General features: G+C 36.6%; 1 protein-coding gene across 14 annotated transcripts in view; it reads right to left on the reverse strand.

Moving 5' to 3' along the window:
- Positions 1-12,313, reverse strand: part of SUGCT (succinyl-CoA:glutarate-CoA transferase) — a 336,870-nt gene that overhangs the window by 262,076 nt on the left and 62,481 nt on the right. For 13 of the 14 annotated variants that reach the window (XR_010829335.1, XR_010829336.1, XM_066992205.1 and 10 more), the window contains one exon: positions 11,946-12,041. The exons of the other annotated variant lie outside the window; for it this stretch is intronic. Coding sequence is in view for 11 of the 13 variants with exons in the window: in XM_066992205.1 (XP_066848306.1) it covers positions 11,946-12,041 (96 nt within the window). In the remaining 2 variants the exon portion in view is untranslated. The remainder of the gene's footprint in view (positions 1-11,945; positions 12,042-12,313) is intronic. 14 annotated transcript variants of the gene reach the window in all.

Below are 12,313 nucleotides of genomic sequence, written 5' to 3' on the forward strand. Positions count from 1 at the left end.
CAAAAGGCTTTGTTGCATTGTTACAACTATTATTCATGGTCAAAAGTCTCTTGCCATTATCTCAACCCCACATTCCAAATTTGACAAGGTCAAAAAATTGTCTCTGTTCAGAACAGACATTATCATACAGACTAACATTGATATTTATAATGTTTTATATTCTTTGTCTTTATGTTAGGTTTAAAATAAATTACGTAGATTCATCTAATGCTTCTCTACTTGAAATCACATCAACTTGCTATTTATTTATATTATGGCCATTCCATGTGACAATGGATTGTTCTGATACAGAATCACAACTAATATTAACTTTCTGCATACCAGTTGGAGAACAAATTAAAGGTTAACTTTGTGTCTGTTTATTATTATTATTATTATTATCTAGCAAAGAATAGCCATTCTACTAAGATAACTTCTACTTTTTACCCTGGTAGCCATCTAAAATATAAAACAATACAAGTTGGGTCTTCCATATCCTTGCTGGACAACTTTATTTAGAATCTCAGAGCTCATTTATCCAGGAAAGAAGAGATGACTACTGATGTTAAACCAATGGGTATTTTGAAAAGATCATTAAAACCACACATGGACATACTCTTTCAAATTCAAGTGCCCTAAACTTGCTGTAGATGACAAAACAAGACAACAGTCAGACAACAGTCAGATAACAGTTTTGTCTGCTGCTTTACTCAGATTCAGAGATCACTCTAGTATTGAGTGACCTTACCTCTGCAGGTTTCACTAAATTGGAAATGATCAATAAAACTATTCTGTAAATTATCCACGAAAAAAGAAAGAAAGCAAAAATCATGGAACACAAAGGAACCCCAAGAATCTTTTAATGGTAAATCAAACTGAAGTTGCAGCTGGTAAATAATTAGCAGTTTCGGCATACAGCTATGTGCTTTTCTCCTATCCTGCAGCTGAAAACCCGAGAAGGATGAGATACAGCAATATGTTGTTGTTAACTAACAAAGCAAACTATTCCCAGGTATCTTTCTCAAGTGAAAGCTCTTTGTGTTACTCAGAAACATGAAGAACTCACCTGGAGCACTCTGCCAAGATTTGGATAGCACATTCGAAGAGGTGACCAAAGTGGAAAAAATGCCAGAGAGAAAAACAAAAATTACAAGAGGCGGAAAAAATACAGGGGGTGGAAACGTGAATACGGGTTGGGGAAAATGTGAAGAGCTGGCCTCACACAAACCAGCAACCAGTACCCTATAGAAGAGCACAAATTACCTATATAGAAATACTTTTTATAGACATCAAGGCAATCAACTTCTGCAGTACACTACTAACAACAGAGTAAAAATGTTTTTCCTAATCTAGGACATCTTCTGTGCTGAAAATGAAATTATTTCTTTTCTTCCTCATAGAGGGCACAGAGGACCCACTTATGGGCTTAACAAGACCATAAAACATATTCCAGAACTTCCGATGTAGAGAAATTGGGACAGACATCTACCAAAAGTAACTTAGAGCTAATAGAACAAAGGTGGAGGTGACAGCTAGATAACCAGTTGAAATCTCCTTTGGGCCACAGGTATAGGATTGCTTTCTCTAGATTAATTTACATGACCAGGGTAAACTTCAGTCAGCAAATACCCCGGTTCTAAGTGATTGTCAGGAAGTACAGTTTTGTCAAAGCAGATAACTAGAAGAAGGTGTCTCTCACCTTCACCCTTACCACTCTCAATATAAGTGAATTAAAGTCCTGTAGCTAAAATCCCGCTTCTCTTAAAAAGCAAATGTATCAAAACTATTCTGATATTAATAAGGATTTAATAATAGACAAAGCCTCAGGTTACATTTTCTCACTTCTTAGCATCAAGGTTTATTAGTGAGGGTATTGATTAAAAATAATACCTGTTTTAGCATCGTGCAGCATTATATTTGAATGTAGCATAGGGCACAAGAAACAACATTAAAAAGCACTGTAATTTAAAGCTCATTTTCATAAGTAGATTTAGCACTTAATACTTCTGTGCTTTTTTGCAAGACAGCAGGACTTAGACTTCTCATGCGTATATACGGCTTTGGAAAACAGAACAGAAGCTACAAAGTCATTCGGCTCTTTCAAAAAAATGCTGCCCTTCCAATTAAATTCCCAGAAGCTGCCTGCACACTGGAGGATCACAGCTACTACTGCACTGGAGCTAAGCTTATCATAGCAGTACTGCAATATTTTTAGAGGAAAAAACAGCACACACCAAATTTATTAGTATACATCAGTCCTGGGGAATTAACTTAATAACCAAATTTGCATGACATGTCAAGCTCATTGTGAAAAGAAAGGGCCATCCTACAAAGTAGCAATAAAGTTCTACACTAAATCTTTACTCAGTAGCACTTAGTACCAAAACTATCTAGAACTGCCAAACAAGCTTCTTAAACACCAGTGACTCACAGACTGCCCCACTCTGTGAACATACTCACAGGATATCTATCGTAAGATCTCCCATCAAAAAACATGAGAATAAATATGATTTATACAGCAACTCCACCAGTTAAACCAGCTCTTGATGGTCATGTTTCAGTTTCACGGTGACAATACACAGACCTCTTACAGATGCATTAAATGTGAGCAGAAATGTAATTCTCATGATGAGAGAAGGAAGAATGTAGCAATGAGATGTGGGGAACAGGAATTTTTCTAGGGAAGTTGATGCTATGTGTACTTAAGTGTTTTACATTCTTGAGGACAATATGCAAAAGAGTGAAACAGTTCCTAACACAGTTATGTTTCTGATGGCAGATAGTTCTCTTGGCTGAACAGTGGTAAAGGTTCTTAATCAGGTCTAGCAGTACTGCAAACCTTCACATTGCTGAAAGAGAAGCATCACTCCATTAAAAGCAAGTTCATAAGCAAGTGTTAATCCCCACGCAATGTAGCATTTATCATTTTTCATGCAAGTGCTCATTCCAAGAGGATTATCACTTCCCCATCCTGCCCTCTGGCTGACCACACAGGGCAGAGAGATTCTTCATTCCATACAGGAGGGGAAAGGGAGGTTGGAGGAAGCTGTGATGTCAGGCTTCCAGTTTTGCTGTAGCTACCCCAATGTGAAAGTGGGAAGGAGCACAGGCCAATCTTGCAGCAGTTGCTCTTCAATAAGAGTATAAATAATAGATTCCCAAAAGCCGTCTAGCAATTAGTGACACATGCCATACTAGAAAGACGGAGAAGAGGAGGCTCAAGCACACCTTGCTAATGAATTCACACCTGTATAGATCCCACCAGCCTGCCTGCAGGACTGATCAGATGTACCTCTGATTTGTCCACTCACACAGTATTTCATGTAAGCTTGCTTGAAGTGGCTCTATTTTAAACATCTTAGATATTAATAAAGTGACACTAATCAAGAGCTGTAGCTACAGTTTTATAGCTAAGATCCCTAAATATAATATTTGTGCAAGTTATATATAATATAATATTTGTGCAAGTTATGAAATTCCAGATGTTTTTCCTAATTAGATATGCATACTTCTAATGAACTGCCCTTTGAGGTGTAAACAGCTTCGAAAAGAATAAATTTCAAGTGGAATTATATTAGTTACAAGGTAATTTTTGTTTCCTTAGGGACATAACATCCTTACTTTTATGATCATATGGCTCCTTGCAGAACAGTTACAGACTATATACAGCTCATCTGGGTGCTCTTATATAAGAGATTAATTCATGCAACAATGCAATGGTATGTAAAAACACAAAGTCCTAGACCAATAGGTATGTCAAACCCATGACAGAGACAAGCAGATGATTTGTACCATGCCACACTTATACATAAAATCAGTAGCACTGCCTATACAGAAGCAGCTAATAATGCTGATAATTTGCATCTACCGTCCTAAATAGATCCCTAGAAATAAATGCTGCAACAAAAACTAGATTACATGAATGACATCTAGTGGACGTACCCTTTCATAACAATCAATATTTTCCAACCAAAACTGTCACATTTCACATAATAAAAGCACACACCTGAGCATCAATTAAATAATGGTAAGAATGTTCCTGACTTTTTTTTATTTGTTCATTATTCTGTCTTTATAAAGTTAATATCATCATGTAGACATGTCTTAATCTCTCCTGTGTCTTCAGGTTGAATATTATTCACAATAAATTACCAGTTCCTCGAATTCTTACGGAAATACAATCTCAAAAAGTTTCTAGTATTGTGGACACCTTACCCAAGTCCTCACTCCTGTCACAAAAAGTAACTCCTTCATTTTTCATTCACCAATACTGGTCAGAAAGAGCTAATTTGTCCTGCTTGTACAATACCTTGTACAACATATCATGACGTGTTTTTTTTGTCGTTGTTTGTTGTTTTTAAGAGCTTCTATCTGTGATAGCAACACAAATAGCCATTTATGTATTCAGGATGATTATGTCAGGAGTCACTGGGTGATGACGCTGCACATGGGTTTCTGAGATCTTTTCAGACTGTTTAAACATGTTTATACAAACTGCTGCAATGCGTTGTTATACAATGATTGTGAAAAGTACTTTCAGGAGAACAAAACTGAAGTTTATTCTTCTGCTCTGGATCTAACAAGCAGATTGAAGGAAAGCAGTGATCCAGTTGCAGCTGATATCTCCTCTGAAAGCCCACTGATCATATTTTTATCCCTTTCCAGCCAGCAATAATGTGAAAAGAGGTCTTCTGATCAGGGCTCTGCTACGTTTCCCTTTCTAAAGATTACAATTTGACATGGATATACCTACCTGCAATGTTCAGTAATCCTGCAATACATTTGTAGGCTAACCATGCTGCTGTAATACAAACTAGATCCCTCACACATCAATGGAGGAAACAAGGAACAGAACAAAGAGGAGACAAATATGTACACTAAATGACTCTGAATGCCAGCGCACCCATGTTTTGATCCTAGATGACTTCTCATGAAACCACGGGCAAGTGACAGACTAAAGATCTTAATATACACCCAGTTTAAATGACTAAATACGAGTTCAAGATACAGAAATGTTCTGTGACAACTGTTCTGACAAAAAATAGCCTTGCAAAACAGTCCTGTGACATTTCCCTGGAGGAGATGAAAAATGAGACAGTATTAACTATCAGCTATCATTCCTAAACAATAACAATGATTATCCAAAGCTATTTTGCAAATTCAGAATATTGGATACTCATTAAAAATACCTTGCAGGCATTCCTTAAACCAGAAGGATACAGGATGATTTTCTTCAGAAAAAAAAAAAAAAATCAGGTTTTAAATTAAAAATGTATTTCATTTCCATCTGAAAAGTATCTGTGTACAGGTAAGAAGCTGTCTATAATAATTAGATACAAGCTCAGCTTCATTTAAGTGCTATGTCTGTGACAGGATGGGATATATATGAATGAAGTTATAACACCACCTCACATCTCACATCATACACCAAGCACATGTCTAAAACTGCCCAAGGCAAACCTACTGATTTCCTTTCCAGACAGCAGCTTTGCCCAAGAGAGAGGCTTGACAACTCATTGAAGGACTATCACCAGGAAGGTTACAATATAATGTCATCAGTTTTGAATAACTGGAATTCATTCCCCATAAATGGGAACTTTTCTACACTGCATTCCACAAATGATTCTTATACCTTTGAATTGACTAAAATAACAAGGAAACAGAATCCCTACTGCAGTGCTTCCCATGAAGCAAAGGGCCAACTGTGGTCCCCTATCATCACAATAAAACCAAAACATTTGTGTAGTAAGTAGTTGAAAAGAAAAAAAAAATGCGAAATACACTTTTTGTTTTCTTGTTTTACAGGGTCCAGGATGACATAGACCTTTCTGGCTTTCTCTGTATCTTGTAAGATAAAGATAGAAAGGAAATGGCTGTTTAAAAAAAAATGTAGGTATGTAATTCAAGGAGATACAGTAGGTCACCAAAGTATCCGGGAGACCAGGTATTCATCATATAGAATCACAGAATCATTTAGTTTGGAAAAGACCTCTAAGATCATCTAGTCCAACCTTTAACCTAGCATTGACAAGTTAACCACCTAAACCATGCTACTAAGTTCTACATCTACAAATTTCTTGAAGACCTCCAGGGACAGTGACGCAACCACTTCCCTGGGCAGCCTATTCCAATGTCACACAACTCCTTCAGTAAAGAATTTTTTCCTAATATCCAACCTAAACCTCCCCTGGTGCAACTTGAGGCCATTTCCCCTTGTCTTATCACTTGGTGCTTGGGAAAAGAGCCCGATCTCCACCTCACTACAACCTTCTTTAAGGTAATTGTAAAGTACAATAAGGTCTCCGTTCAGCCTTCTTTTCGCCAAGCTAAATTATCCCAGCTCCCTCAGCTGCTCCTCATAAGACTTATTCTGTAGACCCTTCACCAGCCTCGGTGCCCTTCTCTGGACACGAATTGAGATAGGTATCTTGAGGACAGACAAACTGTTCTTTGGAATCTGAAACCATACAATGGAGAGAACTAACTTTGCTGCTTGAGAGCACAAAGTTTCTATTCAGCCTATCTGTGAATACATTTAATTTTCATATCACATGGGCAATGCTTTCAGCAGTAATAGTTCATTACTCAGAACAACAGCATAGGACAACAGGCCCCAAAGGTAGTTTGAAAAGTCCAGATAAAAATTATGTTGATGAGGTTCAGACAGTAAGAAGGGTCATCTTGCATTTCTCCTAGATTGAGCAAACAAGAAAGATCTTCTTCCATTAAATAAGTTCTACACTGATTTTACAAAGAGAATTTTACACATAAAACAAAACTCAAAAAATAATCCAAGTTCCATTCTTGGTTGATTTTGATTCCAAGACACATTAACTGCAGAAGTATCCCAATAAAACCAAATCAAGATAGGAAAAAAAATGACCACATACCTACATTGTTGTGTGGAATAAGCAGCATTAAATTTCAAATACATCTTCAAATACATCAAATTTTAAATACATCTTAATATTTTTACACTGCAAAAAGTAGATAATCATGATAAGTTCTGTGAGATTCTCCAGAGCCAAGTTAGGAAAATTGGTACACATATGCACCAATGAAAAGCACCTCTGCCAGATCAGTTGGGCAAGAATGAAGGAAATTTTATGCCTAGCACAACAAAGGGCTGATTCTTAGAGAATCTCAGTGATGCTCTAATACAAAAAAACATTAATTTTGGGTGTAATTAGTTATGACAGTGCACAGGCACAGAAAAGATAATTGATTAAAATAATTTATTTTCTGTCTTGTGATTTCACTTTCTGTGCAGAATGGTCATGCCCTTTGCATATTCTGAAAATATGATGTGTATTTGAGAAGTCCTTGTTAGTACTAGGAATAAACTTGGAACAGTAGTAATATGTTCATGGGAGACAATTTTGGAAGGCAGGGTGGAGAAAAAGAGGGAAGTGGCTGGAGAAGAGAGATTTGTAAGAGCTTGGTCTCTCAGTTTTCAGACTGACTTTTACCATTATGACGTGAAAGCAAACAGCCCTGTACCTTTAGCTAAAAGTTTGCATCTGAAACTACTGCCTAGTTATCCAGGTTGCTGATGGAAAGGTGATAAGCTGCCACAGGAAACAACCTGTAAACATGCAGGTTATGAAATACTCAGGAGAATTTGTCTGTTCCCAGTGGTCCAACTGTAAGATAAAAAGTGAGTGTCTAGATCTCAGGCATGGTACAGGTAAGATAGCTACATTGGTGAAACCTTGAGAATGAGGAAAGACCTTATCACCCCAAATGAAAGACAGTAACATGACTTTACTTCTCTGCACAATTATGTAAACCGGATGCTTTTAAGCTCTTGATTTCCTCTGGATAATCATGGAACAGCTGTAGCTAAACAACCCGTCTCATTATAGAAACTTGTTTAAAAAAAATGTACTAATTACATTTAAGATACAGACCAGAACTCAAGGTTTGTGTTTTAACATCTGAAACTAAGCAAATTGGGATCTGGTTACAAGCAAGATATTGTTCCTGTATGATCACAGGAGTGGCCTATTCTAACTACACCTCTCTGACTGAAAAGAGATATGCTCAAAGTAGATAGTTTCTCATGAAGGGTTCAGCACTCTAAAATTTACTTCTGACTTCTGTTGACAAGAATCCAGATTTGTTCACCTTTGTGGCACATTACAAAGTTCACCTCCATTGCAAACCTTGGCAAACTATTATATACTGACAGCTTTACAGGTGCAATGAAAGAAATCATGCACTGAAAAGAAGTTGAAATTCTTCCTTGTCAGAGAAGGTGATGAGCAAACAGAACTGAAAGCTCAGACATTTCAGATGGTTATGCCACAAAGGGAGCACACTATCAGAAAATGGAAAAAAAATTATAAGGGTATGAAAGTCCTTGTGCAGCAAACTTTACATCACTTTTGTTAAGGGCTTGTTACTTGGACTAGAAATAAGTTTTCAAAGGGGCTACATATCTTGGTAGTTTGGTGAAAGAAAATCTAGCTGAAAACTTAGCCATTTGCAAATAAGATATTCTGACCAAAATTATGAAATTGAATCTCAATGAAAAAAATTACAATAGTTTTCAGTATATAATGCTGACTGCATTAAACAGAGCACTAGAACACTTACCATAACAATTAAAAGCAAAATAAAGTACTAATTATGTACATATTTAAAATGCTTTCGACTTGTAATTTTTATTAATTTTTGATCAGTCTCTGATCAGACTTCTTTCACAAAAAAAGATCACGGAGTCATAGAATGATTTGGGTTGGAAGGGATCTTAAAGATCATCCAGTTCCAACCCCCCTGCCATGGGCAGGGACACCTCCCACTAGACCAAGTTGCTCAAAGCCCCATCCAGCCTGGCTGTAAACACTTCCAGGGATGGGGCATCTACAGCTACTCTGGGCAACCTGTTCCAGCGCCTCACCACCCTCACAGTGAAGAATTTCTTCCTAATATCTAATCTAAATCGCCTCTCTTTTAGTTTTAAACCATTATCCTTTTTCCTATCACTTCACTACACCCCCTGACAAGGAGTCCCTTCCCATCTTTCCTGTAGGTCTTCTTTAGGTGCTTGAAGGCCATTCTAAGGCCTCCCTGGGGCCTTCTCTTCTCCAGGCTGAACAATCCCAACTTCCTCAGCCTGTCTTCACAGGAGAGGTGCTCCAGCCCTCTGAACATCCTTGCGGCCCTCCTCTGGACTTGTTCCAACAGGTCCTTGTCCTTCTTATTTTGAGGGCCCCAGAGCTGAACACAATGCTGCAGGTAGGGTCTCACAAGAGCAGAGCAGAGGGGAAGAAATCATCTCCTTTGACCTGCTGGTCATGCTTCTTTTGATGTAGACATCACAGATCATACAGATTTTGTCATTTTAATGTCTATAAAAGGACCTCCCATGATTACTCTCTATCACTTCAAAGTTCCACCAAGGTGGAAGCTCAAAATACAGCAAGGGGCCTTAAGAAGAAAAACAGTTTGCTACCACATGCTTGTTCTATGTTATACCTAAGTTCAATTTTAGGAAATGTAATTTTTATTATTTCAACAAATTATATTTCATTTGCACAAAATACCTTGAAACAAACATTTTTCATTAAAAAAATAGCATTATGATAGTCACATACTGCTTTATTAAGTGAAAGTATATTTAGTAACTGTAATGGGGTGAAACTCAGGTTTCGGAGTTCTATTCTAAACTATATTGCACATGAACTATGGAAACAGTTATAAAAGCAATACAATTGCAATAATGCAAGCTAATTCAAATTTCTAAAGAGCTTTGCACTCTCATTATAGCTTATGCTAGTAAAGTGAGAAAAACTCTAGCAAACAAATACACTTTATGGTTGCTGTCAAAATCATAACCATGTTAGCTGACAGGAAGTTAACAGATGAGCCACAAAAACACACACAAAGCTCCACTCACTATGAACCCATCCTAATCACTGGTTTATGAACAAGAAAATTGAGATTAAGACTGTTTATAATATTGAGGTAATATTTATAATACCTACTGCAGAAACAACCTACAGAAACACAGAAACCATAGTTTAGATAGGCTTGTTACCAAAAAAAAAAAGTTATTTACGTATTGATTAATGTTGATTAAAACAAAAAAAAATCTCAACTAATTTTGTGTATCTGGAGAGCTGTCTATGAAAAAAAAGAAACAAAGGATACCAATGTGTATGCTTTTCTTTTCATTTTGACTGTGGAAAAACAAAAGCAAAATGGTGCTAAAAGAATGCAAGTTTCATTTATTCATCCAAATGCAGTAGGGTGAAGATAAAATGTTTTGTTTAGTCAGTTTTTTGGTTTTGCTTATAGAAACTAAAGACACTTCAGATCTGTTTTGTACTTTCAACATACCAAAGTTCAAAAAGGGTTGCACCAAAAGGTCACATTACAGAAACATAGCCAAATGCAACTACTTGTGTAGCAGATGCCTGGTTAGGCTGGGTCACGTTGCACTACAGAGCTCTACACAGTGTTGGTCCTACAAAATATGGCCGTACTGCGCCGCTGACTAGAGCAGCTCTGGCTGTGCTGCTCTACACCTGAGATGAGAATACTGCAGGACCAAACTCATTTCACTTGCAGAAACAGCTGCAACATTTCCCCATCAGTCTCAGAGATAATTTCCAATCTATTCTAGCTAGTCCAGAAATTGATGGTTGACTATGCAGAAGCATGTACTTAAATAAAATAAAATAAAAATTAACAAAAAAAGAAAAAAAGAAGTGTCCTAGCTCAAATATACAAAGCTTTTACAAAAACAATTGATGTTTGTTGTAGACCTGAGGAAATCTGCTGTACTTTTAGCCAGGGATAATGTTCTGTGTAATATACATATATGTATATTATAATATATGTATATATATGTATGTAATATACATATAATAATAATATACATATATATATGTCTTCCTTTTGGAAGATTTTTGCTTCAGAGTTTCTACAGCCACAAGGAGAAAATCCTTTAAGAAAAGGATGATCACCACCACCTCCAGCACTGGGAAGTAAATATACATTGAGTTCCTCTCATTCTCTAACAAGAAGGGAGACTGTAAAGCAACTGAGTGGTGTTCAGATTCTAGTTGTCCCAGACAAATGCTGGGAACTATCCCTATCAGGATTGAAAGTACTCCATCCAGAAATGAAAAAATCCAGACTCTTCCTAGCTAGATGCAAACACAAGTACTTGATGAGAAGTGCCAAAAATGAAACAAAGAATAGATTAAATACATGTCCAAATCTCCTTAAGTTAATATGACCTCCATCAAGATAACAAAATGATCAGCTAGAAAAGAACAAAATTGTCTTTGTTTACTTGAAGAGTTTCCCATACACTCGCCAGAAGATAAAGCCTGCAGTGAATTTTTTTCCTGTGCTTGTTTATATGGTGAAGGTCATGTTATTTTAAGGAATTTCAACCCTTCATTAGATGTAGCAGGCTATGAATTCCATTGGAGAGATCTGAGGTCTGGTTAATTCCTTTTCTAACCTGTTGTCTCACTGAGCACCAGTGATTTGCAGCAAACTCAATGGACAATGGCAAATAAATAAGAACTCCCAGACTTCCATGGATACTTAGCCTGTTCTTGTAGACTCACAAGGTAAAAACAGTAAGATTCAGAGGCAAAAGATTTCAGTTTGTGGCTGGTGTGGAAGTCAGGTAACCCTTAAAGTGAAAGAAAAAAAAAAAAGCTTTCTCTGTCAAGTAAAAAATGATCTAGTCATTGTGCTTGCTTTAAAGTCATCCAATTTCAGTGAACACCTTTGATCTATGTCAGTGTTCTGTTACTAATCTACTGCTGATGAAGAAATATGCAAAATGCAAAAACTACAATGAACAACAGAACCTTGTCCTACCTAGACACAGATACATTACAGAATACAGCAGGTCATGGGAAAAGTCAGTCAGTTCTCAACCTTATAATACACAAAATCATGAATTCTAAAAGTAGAATAAACCAATGCTTTTGGCTTACCTGATATGGAACAATACTCCCATGTGCTGTACCCCAGCGTTTTCCTTCAATTTTGCAATTAAGATAATTAGCTGCTACATGAGTAAGACATGCAACCTATAAATGGAAAAAAGTAAAGTATTCAGGAAAGCTCAAACTTCATTGACATCTTTGTGAATTCTGAATATTTGTATGTGGTTTATATACATAAGGTAAAATATTTTATATCACAAAAAACATTTTTTTATATATTATATATTATGTATAGCCTGAATTTTTAATATTAAACAAGTACATGTATCATGGAAATGGTTGGGTAAGTACAATTCAAATAGTAAAACAATGAGTGTCCTATAACACCAGTAATGCTGGACAAATCTAGCATTAAA

The sequence above is a fragment of the Anser cygnoides genome, chromosome 2, assembly GCF_040182565.1.
Source record: "Anser cygnoides isolate HZ-2024a breed goose chromosome 2, Taihu_goose_T2T_genome, whole genome shotgun sequence".
Classification (NCBI taxonomy): Eukaryota; Metazoa; Chordata; class Aves; order Anseriformes; family Anatidae; genus Anser; species Anser cygnoides.